The 20,549-nt window shown below is 46.5% G+C and overlaps 1 protein-coding gene across 1 annotated transcript; it reads left to right on the top strand.

The window, feature by feature from the left end:
- The first annotated feature begins 14,011 nt into the window (after window positions 1–14,011).
- LOC127042800 (uncharacterized) lies at window positions 14,012–19,584 on the top strand. The gene is given in 2 exon segments (XM_050936188.1): window positions 14,012–16,892; window positions 16,895–19,584. Coding segments are annotated over 2 exon segments (5,571 nt in total).
- Window positions 19,585–20,549: the final 965 nt, after the last annotated feature.

Raw genomic sequence — 20,549 nt, 5'->3', positions numbered from 1 at the left:
AGCCTTTGAGTTAGCTGAAAATGTTTTAACTGTTTAAATATTTAAAAGTTTAAACTGGGTTTAGAGAGGATAAGGTGCTAGCCAGAAACTTGGGTTCAAGTCCCTGCTCCACTACAGATTTCCTCTGTAACCTTGGGCAATTCACTTGAGGTCTGTGCCTCAGTTTCCCCTCTGTAAAAATAGTACTTACATACCTCACAGGAGTATTGTGAGGATAAATACATTAAAGATTGTGAGGTATTCAGATACTGCAGTGATAGAGACCAGATAAATACCTTAAATAGATACATTCAGTCTAGCCCAGGTTAAATTGGTCAGTCAATCCATGTTAAAACTGTTAACCTCTTTTAAGCCATTTAAAATCAGTTCAGCTAATTTGATTAAATGCCCATTGTAGGTGAGGCAAAAGTGTCTGTTTTTCTTCTACTGATTTGCATTACAGTATTTTAATGGCAGTGCCTTTCCCATATGTATTCAGTCATCATATGCATTGAGGAGGGTGTGGGGTTTTAGTACTTTGTTTCCATGAGATACATGTGAAACAATGGCTTTGCTTAATGGCCTTGCCACTCTGCTATTTTTTATCATTAGGGAAGTAATTTATTCTGTGCTCTGAGGTAACATATGAAAGGATGTGTTCAACTAGATGGCATCTGCTGAGGTGGTTTACATTCCTGCAAAAGAATCTTTGTTCACTCCCAGGATGTCATGGCCAGCATAATAGCTTTCTCTGGCCCTTTATAAAAATAACAAGCTAGTAATCCAGATAACCTCTGATACATATATCTCAGCTGAATTCCCAGAGCTCTTCTTCCTTCATCCAGGACATAAACAACAATCAGAGCAGAGACAACTTTGTCCATCTTGTTTTTCTTTCTTTCAGCAGATGCTGCTCAGGAAGACAGAATACAAACTTAGTTGTTGTGTCTGAGATCACTCGTTTTAACTGCTGATGTATATTACTTTGAACACACCTTTATAGGCCATGTCTTCACAAAGAAAAAGGTGTGTTAGCTAACACATTAACACCCTAGCATAGATTTGTATTAACTCTTTAACCCTAGTGAGGATCCCCAGGTTTAACTCACCACCTCATATGTGTTAAAAATACTTGTCTTGTCCACACTAGGATTTTAACACATTAACAAACACTTTTTTCTAGTGAAGACCAGGCCTATGTGTCTATTCATCTCTATCTGCTTTTAAAGGTGACTCTGAAAATGGGGATGAAAAAGGTCTTTCACACATTTTTTGCTTGTTTATGAGGAAAGGTATTTCCAGAAGAAAGTTTTATTTATATTAAAAATTCAACTCTTGCCTAGCCTGGAAGACATTATGATTGGAGAATTAGTAAAATAAGGATATTATTAAAGGGAAGAGAGTTTAGGGTTTTTTCTGTTTTTAAATGAATGTATCTGTGAGACTGAGCGTATTATTGTGGGAAAGCCTGACTGAGTGAATGAGAGGTTTTATATTAAGATCTGAATGCAACACAGTTCATATTTCTGGTTCAGTTCCTAACTCCCACAGGCCTAACTCTATTTGTCAACAGTAACATTGTTATAGTGAATGCAGTTGATGTGAGAGGTTATGGTTACAGAGGGAGAGATGGACCCATTCCAGCTAGGGGTCTGAAAATTAGGAGAGCAATCCTGAACTATATTTTGTATTCAATCTGTACAGAGAGTGGCATAGTGGGATGATGTGTTCCTGGTAACCTGTGTTGCTGAGTAGATGGCTGCTAGAGCTTCCTCAAGGCAGGAGACTTGCTTCTTTAATAAAGAGACTTGAAATAGTCCCAGCTAGATGTCACACTTGTGTGGATCATTGTGGCCAAATCGGCATTCATTTAGATCAGGTACAATCTTTTTGCCAGCTGCAAATGGCAGACAGCATTTTTTGCAGCTGCAGCTACTTAGGCACTTAGGTATCCAAATATGGTGCAAAAGGACTTGTCTACACATGGAAATTTACTGGTATAATACTATATAGTTATGTTGCAGGGAGCAACAGTTGGGGTTCTTTTGCCTGGTGTGCGTATCCCCAATGATCACACCGGAGTGGAGAAGCAAGTCTCTTTATCTGAAATCAAATAAGGCACAGGGAGATACCAATCTCAAATCCTGCACACATCACTATCCTTTGCCATGTCTTATATACCCTACTTGTTTACAGAGATGTTCACAGGTGCTACAATCGATCATTTACAATTCATTAACTACCGGATTCCTTAATTAACTACATCCTCTACCCACACTACAGAACCCCCTTTGATTAATTACATCTTATACCATAAACAAAAGAACAAAAGAAAAATAATAAATGAACACATGTACTCATGCTAGCTTCAAAAGAACATATTGATTAGCCCAAGGGGCAATCCGAGGGCAATTGTAGGCCTGAGAATGTAAACTTTTGACCGCACGTCATATTGTCAGTTACTTGGAGCCTTGCTCCCCCCAACAGTTACACTGTGTTAGGGCTTGACTTAGATTTTTGATAAGATGTCGAATAACACACTGTGGGTAATAATAAGACTGTAGGTCTGTTTCAAAGGAATGCAAGCCTATCTATATAGCACACTTGTTTATGACTGACGGAACTCCCCATGCATTACCCAAGATTTCTACAACAGTTCTTACCAGGTTCTTATCTTCTTTTGAACATAATTTTCCAAAACTCAGCAAACATAAAGATATCCTACACTAGCCTTAGCTTGGTACAGAAGGAGTGTTTGTTAAACATCAACAAAATCATTCATCTTCTCCTGCTTTTCTGGTATGGCTCTGCAGCTGGCACAACAGTTTGACAAGTTCTGCTAAGCTTTCTGCATGTAGAGAAATTAAAGCATTCATCTTCAATGCACTCCAAAGTGATACAATTAAACATGCATACAAAGCACTCTACTTATATTTCACTTATTTAGTATTAGCTACTTTCTTGTTTTAGTTACACAAACACCATATTCAATTATGTTTGTAGTTATAGAAATAAAGCAAAGCACACTTCTTATAAGCAGCAAAGAGTCCTGTGGCACCTTATAGACTAACAGACATATTGGAGCATGAGCTTTCGTGAGTGAATACCCACTTGCATGTATTCACCCACAAAAGCTCATGCTTCAATACCTCTGTTAGTCGATGCTCCGACGAAGTGGGTATTCACCCACGAAAGCTCATGCTTCAATATGTCTGTTAGTCTATAAGGTGCCAAAGGACTCTTTTCTGCTTTTAAGTATCAGAGGGGTAGCCGTGTTAGTCTGGATCTGTAAAAGCAGCAAAGAATCCTGTGGCACCTTATAGACTAGCAGATGTTTTGGAGCATGAGCTTTCGTGAGTGAATACCCACTTCGTCAGATGCATGTAGTGGAAATTTCCAGGGGCAGGTTTATATATACCTGCCCCTGGAAATTTCCACTACATGCATCTGACGAAGTGGGTATTCACCCATGAAAGGTCATGCTCCAAAACGTCTGTTAGTCTATAAGGTGCCACAGGATTCTTTGCTGCTTTTGCTGCTTTTACAGATCCAGACTAACAGGGCTACTAACACGGCTACCCCTCTTATACTACACTTCTTATGTATCTGCTAGTGAGAACTGATTTTGTAGTCTTTTAGCATAATTTCATTCCTTATATGGAAATTGCCATTGCAAGATTGCTTTTTCAGACAGTATTTTCCCCCTTCTCCTCTGGCCTAGCTCAAAGCATTATGGGAGTCTGGTTCCATTATCATCTACACTGTTAGCCAAATGCGCTCATTTCCCCCTGGAGCTTACTCAATTACCCCAAGGAGGCACGGAAGACTAAAAGACGGTTACCAAGTTCTTTATTTTGTCAGTCAGCTGAGCAGGTGCTCTCCTCGACTCATGCCAGAGAGATAGAAGCACACCTTACAAGCGCAGAGCAGGCTTTTTATACCCTGTGACAAACAGCTTCGCGTGCATAAATTCTGCTAGCCTCTGCATTTTTTGAATTTCTCTCTAGGGGTACTCAGGATGCATCTGTTTAACTTCCTTTACTGAGTAGCCTGAGTACGTGGAACGGAAAGCATGAGGGGAGCAGCTGGGATAATAGCAAATAGTTTACCCTTAAAAACATTTGAGAGCTCTATGGCCCCCAATCTTCAGTTTTCACCGGCTGGTATAATGCCATCATTCATTGATATACAAATTGGTGAGTCATTCGTCGGATTAGCGCAACTAAACAGGGAGCAAAGCAAGCTAGGGTTAATAGGGTTGTAATAAAGAGTACAAAGAAGTGGAAACCTTTCCGGAGCCATCCTAGTTGCGGTAACCAGGAAGTGAACCACTTCATATTCCACCCTCCCCAGATCTGGACTGGGACATGGGCTAATCTTCTCATCTCCTTTGTTAGCTATTTTACCACTTTTCCATTATCATCAATTTGTACACAGCAATTAAACTCATTCAACTTCGCACAGACTGCCCCTTCTTCTGCCAGTAAATAATCGAGGACCATATGATGTTGATAAATTGCATTTCTCATCTGAGTTGATTGATCGGCCAAAAGATCAAGAGCCGCGGCAGTTTGGTTGGTTAATACTTCCAAAACAGCCTGTAAACTAATTAGCCGATTTAGGTTATAAATAGGCTCCCTGGCCCCCGATATTAATTCATTTGGGTTCCAGGTGGCTGGGACATAATGTTTTATAATTCTTTCAGGGGGCCACTCCTGAGCTCCCCATGTTTGGGAGCTTCCGGCAGCCAGGGTGGAGTCCATGAACCACCTTTCTCTAATTAAATCATCATATACTTTAATTCCCAATTTATTTCCCTGCATTTGGGGTAATAAAAAGAACCAGGGTCTAATGTATCCAACGTAACATACTTCTGACCAATTTGGAGGCAATCTTTGATGAGTATAGGGCCCACAGATCCAGTAATGGCCTTTCAGGGCCCAAGTCCCATTGGCAAAGGGACCATCCCAGGTTTCGGGGTCCGATGGTTGTTCATAGTATAAATGATTACCTGGCCCTAAGGGCCCCCCCATAATCGCTGACGGAGAACCATCAGAATCGCAGTAATCACATTTCCAGGCCTCAGCTCCTGTTTTCCAGACACAGTTACAGCCCCATCTGGCCTATTGGTACTAGACCAATTGTTTAAAATGGGACCGGGTTCCGTTATGGTGCTGCCATGCCCATTGATGCCACCGCACCACGTGGTCCTTACTAATGGTATTGTCTTGCTGGCAACTTAGAAAGAGGGCATCAAAGAACCCATCCTGTCCTACCCCCTTACAACCTTCGCCCGTATGTTGTTGATAGGAATATCTTACCCAGCTATTATTAGTAAGCCTTACATGATGTTGTTCCATTGCCCTTGATATTTAGAACAGTCGTACGTGTTATAGTTGGGATCATAGCAATCAAATCCTAGGGTTAGAGTCCAGTCACACTTGCTCTCTCCCATATGCACTCCCTCCCGTCGTGTCCGATTGAGGCAAAAGATGCCTATTCCAGAGGAATAGAACCGCCAGGGGCTACTATTCTCAGTCCAAACCTTTGTCCCATTGTGCACTATACTTAAGTTGCTAACCCACCACTTGGGTTGCACTGCTTGGGCTACCCAGGGCCACTCATTCAATTCTCCTGGACCTCCACACACCCAGCAGTTACTAAGATTAAAGGAATTCGCTATTGTCTCCCCTAGTTGCAAAAACCTATTTTCCCAGCCATAACCATAATGGGAGTACATAAGCAAAAGTATTAATGATAGTTTCATTATCTCTTTTTCTTAAACAGCCCTTTTAGTCCATCTAATCCTTGATATTCCCAGGTGGAGTCTTCGCCTGTGCCACCCCGGGCTTCCGGAGCTGGGGTGGACAAAGGGCTGATGTCCTCTTCCGCTGACTCGGTCTCCAAGTTAGGGTTCAGGAACCGTTTCACCCGAGTATGGTGCGTCCATTTGTCACTTCCAAGAATTTTAACAGCAGCTTGGCTGATGAGCAAAACAGTGTGGGGACCGTCCCACTGTGGTGTGAGGGGGTCATGCTTCCACTTCTTAACAAGGACCTGGTCCCCGATCTGGAACGGATGCACGGGCTAATGTAGCTGTAACAAAACAGATTGCAGCCTGGAGACCTGTTTCCATAAGGAGTCATTCCCCATTTCCCAGTTCACATCCTTCCGGAGCCCCGGGATAAGTATTCAGGGAGGAAACCCAAAGACCAGTTCAAAGGGTGAAAGTTTAAGACCTTTACGCGGGGCCCGTCGAATGCGGGTAAGGGCGAGTGGTAAAGCGTCAAGCCATTTCAAACTAGATTCTGTGCGTATTTTAGTGAGGGTATCTTTGAGAGTTCTATTCATTCTTTCTACCTGACCCGAGCTTTGTGGCCTCCAGGGTGTATGCAATTTCCATTGTATACCGAGGGCCTGGGAAACCTGTTGAACCACTCGTGAGGTAAAGTGTCTTCCCTGATCAGACTCAATTACCTCCGGGAGATGGAACCGAGGAAGCATTTCATGTAACAAGGCCTTGGTGACAGCTCGGGCCTGACAATGCCGGGTGGGGAAACACTCCACCCATCCAGTAAGCTGATCCACAAATACGAGTAGGTATTTATAGCCCCTGCATGGGGGCATTTCTGCAAAGTCAACTTGCCATCTTTGGAAAGGGAAGGTGGCCCATGGCCAACCTCCCATTGGGGCAGGAGGGCCACACCTCTTTTGGTTGGTTCATTGACAAACAGGACAATTACTAACAATTCTCTAGGCTTCCATGTGCATGCCCAGCCCCTTAAGGGATCGGGTGGCCAAATCAACCATTGCTCCCGACCCCATATGTCCCTCTTTATGTAGGAGCCGAAGAATTTCCTGAAGCACTGGTCGAGGGACAAAAATCTCCCCTCCAGGCAACTTCCACCACCCAGAGGAAACCTGCCGGGCCCCCGCAGCCTGTGTGTGGCATACTTTCTCAGCCGTGTATCGGGGAGGAGGGGTTTTAGCTTCTGTATCCTGAACCAAGAGAAGCCATGAGACCCCTTCTAGTGCGGCCTCCTTTGCGGCCTGATCAGCCAATTGATTATACCTCTGCTGTTCGGCCTCTGGGGCCCTCCCATGGGCACGCACATGTATTACGGCGACCCAGAGGGGAAGCATCTGGGGCCTCAAGAAGTGTTTTGATGAGGCTCCCGTGTGCAATCTTTTAGCCTGAGGCTGTAATAAACCCTCTTTCTCTCCACAGGGTCCCGTGAGCATGTACCACCATGTAGGCATAACAACTGTCAGTATATAAGTTAAGAGTTTTCCCGGTCCCCAACTGGAGAGCCTCAATAAGGGCCACTAACTCTGCAGCTTGGGCGGACAAATTAGGGCTGAGTTTAAACTTGTATATTCCTTCACCCTTAACTACTACTGCCGCTCCAGTAAACCGCTTGCCATTTATCACATAACTGGACCCGTCAACGTAGCCCTCAATATCTGGGTTAGGCCAGGGCAGGTCCAAGAGGTCAGGGCGAGGTTTAGTTTCCTGCTGCAAGACTTCAATGCAGTTATGAGTGGGGCTGGTCTCATGGGAAACCTGGGGATCAGGCAGTAGGGTAGCTGGGTTGAGAGAACTAACTGTTCTAAAGGTTAAATTGGGGGCTAGCAAGAGCCCCACCTCGTATCTGGTATGTAGACTAGGATTTAGATGCTTTTCCTTAGCCCCCGTTCCCAGTATTTGAGGCACCCCGTGGGGGACCACAACCTCAGTGTCCCCACCCAGGGTCAATTTTTCAGCCTCCTGGACAAGGAGAGCAGTTGCTGCAATGGCCCGTAAACAAGCAGGCCACCCCTTGGCGACAGGGTCCAACACCTTTGAGTAGTATTCAATGGGTCGCCAGGTTGGTCTGGACCTTTGGCACAGAACTCCGGCAGCCACCCCTCCCCTTTCGTGTAAGTATAAAGTGAAGGGTCTCCGGGGATCTGGGTGGGCTAGAGTGGGAGCCTGAACCAAGGCTTCTTTAAGCTCTCTAAATGCTTTTTCCATCTCTCTGGTCCATGTCCAATGGAGCAGACCTTCCTTCGTTAGAGATTCATATAATGGTTTGGCTCTTCTCCCGTAGTCAGGGATCCAGAGCCGACAAAAGCCAGTCAATCCCAGAAAAGCCCTTAATTCTCGGGGGTTCCGGGGTTGAGGGCTATCAAGTGTAACCTGGATTCTTTCTTTACCCAAACTATGTCTTCCTTGGCAAAGATGATATCCAAGAAAAGTGACCTGCTGCTTAACCAATTGGGCTTTTTCCCTTGAGACTTTATACCACTGTGCCCCAAGGTAGTTAAGGAGTTCTATAGTTTGCTCTTTATAGCCTGCCTCTGTTTCAGTACTTAAGAGCAGATCATCGCAATACTGGACTATGTTGCATGAAGGGTGCCTAGCCAGGAATGGTGCAAGGTCTCTTTTTAGCTGGCTGCCAAAAATCTCGGGTGCACAGGTGTCATAAACAGATAGCTAAGGGTTAATGTCTCTTTCACCTGAAGCACCTGACCAGAGGACCAATCAGGAAACCGGATTTTTTCAACTCTGGGTGGAGGGAAGTGTGTGTCTGAGTCTTTGTTTTCTGGCTGCCTGCTTTCTCTGAGCTTTGGAGAAGTAGTTCTACTTTCTAGTCTTCTGTTTCTAAGTGTAAGGACAAAGAGATCAGATAGTAAGTTCTATGGTTTCTTTTCTTTGGTATTTGCATGAATATAAGTGCTGGAGTGCTTTGATTTGTATTCTTTTTGAATAAGGCTGTTTATTCAATATTCTTTTAAGCAATTGACCTGTATTGTATCATCTTAATACAGAGAGAACATTTGTATGTATTTTTCTTTCTTTTTATATAAAGCTTTCTTTTAAGACCGGTTGAAGTTTTTCTTTACTTCAGGGAAATTGAGTCTGTACTCACCAGGGAATTGGTGGGAGGAAGAAGTCAAGGGGAGATCTGTGTGTTGGATTGCTAGCCTGACTTTGCATTCCCTCTGGGGGAATAGGAAAGAACTTTTTGCTTCCAGGACTGGAAACAGAGAGGGGGAGTCACTCTGTGTAGTTTCACAGAGCTTATGTCTGTGTATCTCTCCAGGAGCATCTGGAGGGGGGAAGGGAAAAAGGATTATTTCCCTTTGTTGTGAGACTCAAGGGATTTGGGTCTTGGGGTCCCCAGGGAAGGTTTTTCAGAGGGACCAGAGTGCCCCAAAACACTCTAATTTTTTGGGTGGTGGCAGCAGGTACCAGGTCCAAGCTGGTAACTAAGCTTGGAGGTTTTCATACTAACCCCCATATTTTGGACGCTAAGGTCCAAATCTGGGACTAAGGTTATGTCATGGTGTGCAGCTGGTGGGATATAGACAGAATCCAGAAGCCAGTGGAAATATTTTATTTTTCTCTTCTCTGCTAAGGGCTTTTTAGCAGAGAGAAACGGTTGGTTTTAAAAGGGAACCAGAGAGAATTTTTTTTTCTGCTCTCTCTCGCAGTTTGTGGCTTGCATGTTAAGGGTCTTTTGTCATGCAATTGCCCTCCCATTAGGAGGCAAGTACCAGCACTTATAGGCATGCAAATAAAGTGGTTTTTCTGGTTTCCCTTCATTGAACATTAGCTAGAGAGAGAAAAGGAAAATTAGCTAAAGGCACTGTTGCTAGGCAGACTTCAGGAGGCAACAGAGAACCTGCAGTTCAGAAGATAAACACCGGAGGGCACCCCAACACAAGAAAACAGGAATCATGACTTCTAAGGCAAAAATTGAGGCCGAAGAACAAATCAAAGAAGCTGAACACAGGCGACAACTGGAAATAAAACAAAAAGAGATGGAGATGAAAGAAAGAGAAGAACAGATCAAAGAGGCAGCCTACCAAAGAGAACAGGCAGCCAAAGAGGCAGCCAAAGAGGCAGCACACAAAAGAAAACTAGAAGAAGAAGAGGTGGCCTACCGAAGGAAACAAACAGAAGACTAGAAAGTAGAACTACTTCTCCAAAGCTCAGAGAAAGCAGGCAGCCAGAAAACAAAGACTCAGACACACACTTCCCTCCACCCAGAGTTGAAAAAATCCGGTTTCCTGATTGGTCCTCTGGTCAGGTGCTTCAGGTGAAAGAGACATTAACCCTTAGCTTGCGTGGAAGAGGTGAACCTCTCAACCACTCTGGAACGTCTGCAGCGGCAACAAATCAAGGAGCTGTGCACTAGCTTCGCCCCATTGTTCTCAGCCACCCCAGGACGGACTGAACGGGCATACCACTCCATTGATACAGGTAATGCTCACCCAATCAGAACCCCACCCTACCGAGTGTCTCCTCATGCCCAAGCTGCTATAGAACGGGAGATCCAGAACATGCTACAGATGGGTATAATCCGCCCATCTACCAGTGCATGGGCATCTCCAGTGGTTCTGGTACCCAAACCAGATGGGGAAATACGCTTTTGCGTGGACTACCGTAAGCTAAATGCGGTAACTCGTCCGGACAACTATCCAATGCCACGCACCGATGAGCTATTGGAGAAGTTGGGACGGGCCCAGTTCATCTCTACAATAGACTTAACCAAGGGGTACTGGCAAGTACTGCTAAATGAACCTGCCAAGGAGAGGTCAGCATTCGTCACCCATGCGGGGGTGTATGAATTCAATGTCCTTCCTTTCGGCCTTCGAAATGCACCCGCCACCTTCCAGAGGCTGGTAGATGGTCTACTAGCTGGACTGGGAGAATTTGCAGTTGCCTACCTCGATGATGTGGCCATTTTTTCAGACTCCTGGCCCGAACACCTACTACACCTGGAAAAGGTCTTTGAGCGCATCAGGCAGGCAGGACTAACTGTTAAGGCCAAAAAGTGTCAAATAGGCCAAAACAGAGTAACTTACCTGGGGCACCAGGTGGGTCGAGGAACCATAAACCCCCTACAGGCCAAGGTGGATGCTATCCAAAAGTGGCCTGTCCCACGGTCCAAGAAGCAGGTCCAATCCTTCTTAGGCTTGGCCGGATACTACAGGCGATTTGTACCCCACTACAGCCAAATCGCTGCCCCACTGACCGACCTGACCAAAAAGACCCAGCCAAATGCAGTTAAGTGGACTGATGAGTGTCAAAAGGCCTTTACCCAACTTAAGGCAACGCTCATGTCTGACCCTGTGCTCAGGGCCCCGGATTTTGACAAGCCATTCCTAGTAACCACCGATGCATCTGAGCGTGGTATAGGAGCAGTGCTCATGCAGGAAGCAACAGATCACAACTTCCATCCTGTCGTGTTTCTCAGCAAGAAACTGTCTGAGAGGGAAAGTCACTGGTCAGTCAGTGAAAAGGAATGCTATGCCATTGTGTACGCCCTGGAAAAGCTACGCCCATATGTTTGGGGACGGCGGTTCCAACTACAAACTGACCATGCTGCACTAAAGTGGCTTCATACTGCCAAGGGGAACAACAAGAAACTTCTTCGTTGGAGTTTAGCTCTCCAAGATTTTGATTTTGAAATTCAACACATCACAGGAGCTTCTAACAAAGTAGCTGATGCACTCTCCCGTGAGAGTTTCCCAGAATTCAGTAGTTAAAAAGTTTTCTTAAAATGTAGAAGTCTGTTAGTTATATACTTAGTAGTATATGTAAAGGTGCATGTGTTGTATTAATCTGTTTATTTTCAAGTTCTAGAAGGAAATCGCCGCCAGTGAGCTTCCCCACTGTCTGCAATTTGGGGGGCGTGTCATAAACAGATAGCTAAGGGTTAATGTCTCTTTCACCTGAAGCACCTGACCAGAGGACCAATCAGGAAACCGGATTTTTTCAACTCTGGGTGGAGGGAAGTGTGTGTCTGAGTCTTTGTTTTCTGGCTGCCTGCTTTCTCTGAGCTTTGGAGAAGTAGTTCTACTTTCTAGTCTTCTGTTTCTAAGTGTAAGGACAAAGAGATCAGATAGTAAGTTCTATGGTTTCTTTTCTTTGGTATTTGCATGAATATAAGTGCTGGAGTGCTTTGATTTGTATTCTTTTTGAATAAGGCTGTTTATTCAATATTCTTTTAAGCAATTGACCTGTATTGTATCATCTTAATACAGAGAGAACATTTGTATGTATTTTTCTTTCTTTTTATATAAAGCTTTCTTTTAAGACCGGTTGAAGTTTTTCTTTACTTCAGGGAAATTGAGTCTGTACTCACCAGGGAATTGGTGGGAGGAAGAAGTCAAGGGGAGATCTGTGTGTTGGATTGCTAGCCTGACTTTGCATTCCCTCTGGGGGAATAGGAAAGAACTTTTTGCTTCCAGGACTGGAAACAGAGAGGGGGAGTCACTCTGTGTAGTTTCACAGAGCTTATGTCTGTGTATCTCTCCAGGAGCATCTGGAGGGGGGAAGGGAAAAAGGATTATTTCCCTTTGTTGTGAGACTCAAGGGATTTGGGTCTTGGGGTCCCCAGGGAAGGTTTTTCAGAGGGACCAGAGTGCCCCAAAACACTCTAATTTTTTGGGTGGTGGCAGCAGGTACCAGGTCCAAGCTGGTAACTAAGCTTGGAGGTTTTCATACTAACCCCCATATTTTGGACGCTAAGGTCCAAATCTGGGACTAAGGTTATGATAACAGGTAAGTCCCTGTGGGACAACGGTCCACAGATATTGAGCCTTGTAGTGGGTATCTGGATCCTCCCATTCAAAGGCAAACAGTCTTTGAGATTCCAAATCAAGGGGGATGGAAAAGAAGGCATCTTTTAGATCTATGACAGAGAACTAGCTGTGGTCCTTGGGGACTTGACCCAGGATAGTATGAGGATTCGGGACAACAGGATAGGGGGCTTCTATTAATTTGTTAATTTGTCTCAGGTCCTGGACCAATCGGAACTGTCCATTAGGCTTAGGCACCCCCATTATCGGAGTATTGTATGGGGATGTGCCTTCCCTGAGCCACCCGCACTGCAGAAACTTTTGAATCAGAGGTTTTAACCCGATCCGAGTGGTCAGCTTAAGGGGGTATTGTCAAATTCGGACCGGGCTGCTTCCCTCCTTAAGGGAAATATGCATTGGAGAGGCATTCCGAGCCCGAGCGACGCCTCCCTCCTTTGCCCAGACCTCAAGGTTAACCCCCAGTAGCTGGCTTCCTTCATTCCCCTGGTATTCCGAGGAAAGATTTCTAGCATTCATGAGGGCCATCTGGTAGTTAGAGGTTTGCTGTTTAGGAAGTCTAACTTCCATGGTCCCATTGTCGAACGAGATTTCTGTCTGCAATTTAGTAAGGATATCTCGTCCAAGCAGCGCAATGGGGCAGGAGGGGCTGCAAACGAACTGGTGTGAAATCTGATGGTCCCCTATTTTCACTAGGAGAGGCAGAGTTTTTTCCAAAGCTGTAGTTTGTCCCTCAATCCCCTGGACTATGGCACGTCCCCGACCTCTACCTCGGGGAGCCTTATTAAGGGGGAGCAAACTAAGGGTGGCCCCAGTATCAATAAGGGCTTCAATTGGGCGGCCCTCCACTTTAATTTTTACCGTGGGATCCAGGCTGGCAGCTTGTGCCGCCAGGAGGGGCCGCTGGGTCCCCTGGTGTGGGCAACTATCGTGTATTTTAGGCCGCAATTTGTCAAGTCAGTCTGGAAAAATACTGGGACCCTTGCTATAATCATGTGACTGTCTGAGTTTTATCTGACCTTGCATAGTACAGTAAACAGGGCCTTTTATGGTGCCTACAGGATTGTTGCTTTGTGCATGCTGCGCGCGTGATAGTATGCTCTTGTCCAATTATATGATCAGTATGTACAACGTCAGTATGCATGGCTAGTCCTTATGTAACTGAAATTAACTATATAAGGAAGTAGAAGTAAAAATAAAGAGAAGATTTTTTACTCGCTTACAGCTGTGTTATGTGAGAATTTTCTGTGCTCCGCATTGAGACACCACAATTGGTGACCCCGACGTGATCCGATCCGGCAGGACCTGGTCGGAGTGCTCGAGAGAAGAAAAGCGGAGGTGGTGGCCGCGGCAGGAGGTACCGAGGGGATATCGGCTCCTGGTCGTCCGAGAGTGACGTTCGTGAGCTCACAGGTGAGCGGCCGCATATTATAAAGAAAATATGGGTTCTGCATTGTCTGTCGAGGAGAAGACAGTGCACGAATTTCTGCTGCGTACGGCAGAAAGGCAGGGAGAAAAGATTTCCCCTGAACCACTGTCCCGTCTGCTTAAATGGGGGCAGCGACGAGGATTTTTTATCACCCCGAACACTGTCTTCGACAAGACTGTTTGGGAGCGACTTGGATCAGATCTGTGGGAGTCGGTTGCCCACGGTAATAAGGAGGCTGTCTCCCTTAGTCAAATATGGTGCAAGGCAAAGAAAATAGTGGAGACACTCGCTGCCGAAGCAGGAGTTCAGGCCGCCGTGGAGGAGATTTTCCGATCGAAAAAGACGAACGAGTCGCCTGTGGTGCCGCCTGAGCCGCCCGTTGTGTCCCCGGCTGGGGATAAGGATGATTCGTCTGTAGTGCTGCCCGAGTCACCCGCCGTGTTCCCGGTCGGAGCTAAGGAATTTTTTGCACCAGGAGAGGACACAGTTATCCCTACCGCACCTGGTTTCGACCCTGATGGGACTGACATTGATCCTTGCACGGTCCCTCTTCCTCCGGATTCGGATAACTCTTTTGGTAAAATGGATATTGATCACCCTCCCTATTTGGACTCCGCGGAATTTCGTGAGGAGATGAGGCGGCAAGGATACCAGTTGCAGGAGATGTTGAATCACTTGTCCCGTATGGCGGGAGAGCCTGTCCCTCCTCAGTCTCATCTTTTAAAGACTTTGCAGGACTATGAGAAATATAAGGCCCATAAAACTAAGCCACCGGATCCCACCTCGTACACGGGTGGTAACGCCGCTGCCTGTCTCACCTGTGGACGTTGGGCGTGTGGTATCCATGGAACTCCATCGCCGGATGCTCCTTGTCCTCGTTGCGGTCGTTTGGGGTGCCGTGGAGAATGTGGGCGATTACCAGGTCGACCTTTGGTGGGCGAACCTTCGAACCACGCCAATCCTTTTCTTACTCAGCCACCCGCGGTTCCGCCGCGTCCAGCGACTGCGCCTGCAGTCCTGCCAACCGCCCGGCCGGTGTATTCCTCTGCAGGCGCTGGAGCGGGTTCGCCTGATCCGGTCCGACGATGGCATGGACTTATAAAAGAAGCACGCATAGAAGGAGAATTTCTACCCAGTGCCTTTCCGGTTATTACGCCGGACCCAAATAACCCTACCCGGAGACAATGGGCACCATTGGATTGGAAACTCATTTGTGAGGCACAGAAGGCTATAATGTCTTATGGCATGAATAATCCATATGTGCAGTCCCTCGTGGAGCAAGTATTTGTTGGACAAGCTATGTGCCCTTACGATTCGTCAAAGTTTGCTGATATGCTTTTAACACCCACTCAACGGCTGTTGTGGAAGGATAATTGGTTAAAGCGTGTGGAGCTGGCTATACTACAAAATATTGAATTGGATTTAAATAATCCGTTACGTTTTGCTACTCAGGATATGCTTATGGGAACTGGTGCTTATGCAGATCCACAACGACAAGCCCGCCTTGACCCTCGAATACTACAGCAGTCGCAGAGATTGGCTTTGGCCGCCTTTAAAGATGTGCCTCAAATTGGTAAACCGATTCCACCGTATGCAAAAATTGTCCAAGGCCCTTCAGAGCCTTATTCAACATTCCTTGACCGACTCCGAGAAGCAATAGATCGCTCCCCAAACTTGACAGCCGAGGCGAAAACAGCCGTTGGGCTCGATCTTGCCACGCAGAATGCCAACGCCGTTTGTCGTCGTATCCTAGCCACCCTGCCAAAAACTGCTTCCTTGACTGAGATGGTGGAGGCCTGCAGCAGAGCGTCAATATATGAAGAAACAGATAAAGCAGAGATACATGCAAAGGCCCATGCATCTGCGTTGGCGGTAGCCCTTAAACCTTTGGTAAGACCCGGTAAGCCTTCCCGCCCGTCCGGAGTTTGTTTTGCATGTGGAAAGCCGGGGCATATGAAAAAGGATTGCCCAAATAAGAATGCGCGAGCGGGGACTGAAAACACGACAAAGGCTTTTGCGGGAACCTGTAATCGCTGTGACAAATTTGGACACCGTGCATCCGAGTGCCGGTCTCGTTTCAAGAAGGACGGTACGCCGCTTCAGGGAAACGGGACGCGGAGCGCCCGCCGGGGGGGGCGCGAAGATACAAGTATCTCCCAACCCCAAGCCGGTTGTTTGGAATACCTCACAGGAGCCACCCGAGGAAGTGCCGGAGTGGACTTGGCCACAGCCGCAGATGTAACGTTGGAAAACGATAAGGTGCAAGTCGTTCCTTCGGTAGTGAACGGCCCCCTGGGATACGGACTTAGTGCTCTTCTGATCGGCCGTTCCTCTATGTCTAAACAAGGAATCTTTGTGCTACCTGGTCTCATTGATGCGGACTATACCGGAAACATCGGAATAATGGTCCGGGCCCTCTTCCCTCCAGTTAATATTGCAGCTGGCACTCGTATCGCCCAGCTGATTCCATTTCGCAGTTCCGTGCCAAAGACTAAATTAACGGAACGTGGCCCTCATGGATTTGGCTCTACAGATTCTCCACAGGTAGCTTTTGCCATGACAGTAACTCAACGTAAACCTTCCCGGATGGTGTGTCTACATGGCCCTGATGGCCGCCAGATCCGACATGACGCCCTTTTGGATACTGGAGCTGATGTGACTGTTGTCCCAATTCAGTTTTGGCCTGACTCCTGGCCCTTACAAGATGCCGCGACCTCGGTTAGGGGCATTGGTGGAACCCAACCCACTCACATCAGTACGTATTACATCACAATTTGCGACGATGAGGACCCTGCTACAACCACAAAGGTGCGTCCTTATGTTCTTTCTGCTCCCGTCTGGCTCTTAGGCCGTGACTGTTTAAGTCAGTGGGGAGTCGTTTTACAAAACTCACCTTTTGCTTAGCGGCCATTGAGGGGCGGCCGATCCTACGGTTGGAATGGTTAACCTCTACTCCAGTGTGGGTCGCTCAATGGCCGTTACCAGCTCATAAGCTCGCCCGTGTACACGAACTGGTCCAAGAACAACTTGCAAAGGGTCATCTTGAACCCTCTCTGAGCCCCTGGAATACTCCAATTTTCACTATCCCCAAAAAGTCGGGAAAATGGCGTCTGCTACATGATTTGCGAGCAATAAATGCAGTTATGAAGGATATGGGGGCTCTCCAGCCAGGCTTACCCACCCCTACGATGCTTCCGCGCAACTGGCCTTTACTTATAATTGATTTAAAGGACTGTTTCTTTACAATCCCTCTTAATCCTGACGACAGGGATAAATTTGCCTTCTCAGTCCCTTCTGTAAACAAAGCTGAGCCTGCTCAACGATATCAATGGACAGTGCTTCCGCAAGGCATGAAAAACTCACCCACCATTTGCCAGTTTTATGTGGCCTGGGCATTACGGCCCCTTCGTTGTGCACATCCCGACTGGCTTATTTACCATTATATGGATGATATCCTTTTTGCTGCAGCAACTCTTAATCCTGAAACAGCTATCTCGGAAATTACCTCTGTGCTGCAGTCTGCTGGCCTCACTATAGCTCCGGACAAGGTTCAGCGACAAGCGCCTTACTTTTATTTAGGCATGCGCATTACGGATTCCATTGTGCGACCTCAAAAACTGACTTTTAATCTTACCATTCACAACTTGCATGATGTTCAACGTCTGGTCGGCGACTTACAATGGGTCCGTGGACTTTGCGGCATTTCCAATGAGGATCTTGCTCCCCTTCTTCAACTTCTTAAAGGAGGCCGTGATCCAGCTGAACCTCGATCCTTGCAACCGCACCATGAAGCTGCTCTTCGTACTATTGCCGATAAGATCACCCTTCGGTATTCCGGTCGTATTCTTCCAGGATCACCTGTGTCCCTGGCAATACTCTCCAGAGATACTTCCCTGGAGGCGCTACTTTTTCAATGGCTCCCCGACCTCCCTGATCCCCTTGTTTGCCTTGAATGGATTTTTCCCTCTTCCCAATTTTCCAAGACGGTTACCACTCGAATAGAGGCTATTGCATTACTTCTTCTGACCGCTCGCTCCCGTACTGTTGCAATTACGGGAGCTGATCCTGATGTTATCTATGTGCCTTTTAATGCTCCGTTGTTATCTCACATTTTTGCTACTGATGTTTCTTTTGCTGTTGCCTTATTAAGTTATACTGGTCGACTTACCAACCACTATCCCCCTCACCGCCTTTTATCAGTGACAATTCCTTTGGAAAAGGCTGTCATGCGACAATCTTCCCCTGTCCAGGGACTTACTGTGTTTACTGATGCAAGCGGCAAAATGGCTCGCGCCGCCATTTTGTGGTATACTGCCGGTGCCTGGCATCATGAAATGGTGGTCGCTGAGGGATCTCTGCAAGTTTTGGAATTTCAAGCCATTATTCGTGCCTTTGCTAAGTGGCCTACCACCCCCCTTAATATTGTCAGTGACTCCCTTTATGCTGTGGGTGTTACGAGTCGCTTGGAACGTTCTCTTTTGAAACAAGTGCCTAATCCTGTCCTGTGGCAGGCCCTTTTAAAACTTTGGCATTTACTTGATGCCCGTTCCTGTCCTTATTTTATTACTCATATTCGCAGTCATTCTGGTATTGTGGATGGTCTGGCCCAGGGCAACGCCATTGTTGACCAATTGGTTGGTTCGGTCCATGTCCCTGATTCTTTTGCTCAGGCTCGTCTTTCACACGACTTCTTTCACCAGTCCGCCCGTGCCTTAGCTAGACAGTTTAAGCTTCCATTATCTACTACCCGTGCCCTTGTGGCCTCTTGCCCTAGTTGCCAGCAACATGTTTTGCCCCCTTCTCTTGCCTCCGGTGTCAACCCTCGCGGTTTGTCCTCCTTACAGATTTGGCAAACTGACGTCACCCTTTTTTCTGAGTTTGGCTCCCTCAAATACGTTCATGTTACAGTGGATACCTTTTCGGGATTTATATGGGCAACAGCATTGGCCAGTACTGGCTCCCGAGATGTTATTAAACATTGGCAGGTTTGCTTTGCTGTTATGGGCATTCCTGCGTCCATCAAGACTGACAATGGTGCTGGATATATTTCTCGTCGTACAGCTCGCTTTCTTTCTTTGTGGGGAATTTCCCATGTTACCGGTGTGCCTGGCAACTCCACCGGCCAAGCTATTGTGGAACGTTCTCATGCCTCCCTAAAGCTTCTTTTGTTAAAACAAAAGGGGGGAGTTGCCCCCGATGCTGATCCATTGTCCCGTACACCCCATGCTCGCCTTTCAAAGGCTTTATATGTGCTTAATTGGCTACAAGTAGGACCCCATAATGTCCCACCAGTTATGCGGCACCTTGCTGGTGCTACGGGCCAAGATTGTCAGTTGCCCCGTCCACAAGTTCGATGGTTTAATTATACAGATCAAAAGTGGCAAGGTCCCGCGGATTTATTAACATGGGGAAGGGGTTATGCTTGTGTCTCTACTGCTACAGGTCCTAGATGGCTGCCCGCGAAGTGGGTTCGACCGTGGCTTGCCCGCAGTAACCCGGAGCAACCACCGAGTGACCCACCGAGTGACCCAGAGGACGCAAACCAGGACGACGATATTCCAGACCTTCGTTTTCTTTTTATTTGAGATCAAGATGTGTTGGATAATTGGACTATTGTTTTGTATGATTTTAATGCCTGCTGCAGCTGCGCCGGATTTAGAACAGCGCTTGCGCTATAATATTTGGGTGCGACTGGCTAATGTGCTTAATCAATCTGAATTTTGCTTAACGGTTGCACCCGATATGCATGGCTTGTTGGGAACCTGCCTTGTGCCTGTTTGTAAAGCACCTGAAGATTTACCTATACCGAAATCTTCTGGCTTGTATAATTTGCAGTGGTATCGGACAGCGTCCAATAAATCAATGATACAATATACCTCGCTACTAGACTGGGGTACCCCCAGTGCTTCTCTTCGCCCGGATGCTGTGCAACTTTACACCCCCTTTGTTGATAATCATCCCAATAATACGTGTGCACGCATGGTAAATTGCTCCAACCACCGCCCAACAAAAGGTTGTCTATCTACTGGGCGAGCGCGATGGAATTGTACAACTCTTCAAAATGTAACCAGCAATTACGGTCATATCCCTTTACCTAGTGGGTGGTTTTTTACCTGTGGAAGCCGTACATTTAATTATGTTCCTGCCAATTTGTCTATTACCCAGTGTTGTCTTAGTCGTTTGGTTCCTATAATGCCTTCAGCAACCTTGCTTGATCGAACCACCCACTCACGAACTAAACGGCGTGCTTCCCCCTTAACTCCTGAGTGTAATGGGAATGTGACCCTGCTTAGTAAGGCTGAATATGTTTCTTTAGCTGCTTCATTGGTGGGTCTTCCAGGCTTAGCTGTAGGATATGGGAATAATTTGGCCGAGCTTGCCTGTTTATTGGCTAAAACCATTAATACTACATCTAGTGCTATTGGATTATTGAACCAGGAACAGCAGGAATTGCGGCATGCTGTCCTGGATAATAGAGCAGCTATTGATTTTTTGTTGTTGCAAGAACATTTGGGATGTGAAGCTGTAAAGGAAATGTGTTGTTTTAATT

This window comes from Gopherus flavomarginatus, chromosome 1, assembly GCF_025201925.1.
Source record: "Gopherus flavomarginatus isolate rGopFla2 chromosome 1, rGopFla2.mat.asm, whole genome shotgun sequence".
In the NCBI taxonomy this organism is placed as follows: Eukaryota; Metazoa; Chordata; order Testudines; family Testudinidae; genus Gopherus; species Gopherus flavomarginatus.
Note: the sequence above shows the minus strand (reverse complement) of the source record. Positions and strands in the feature narration are given on the sequence as shown.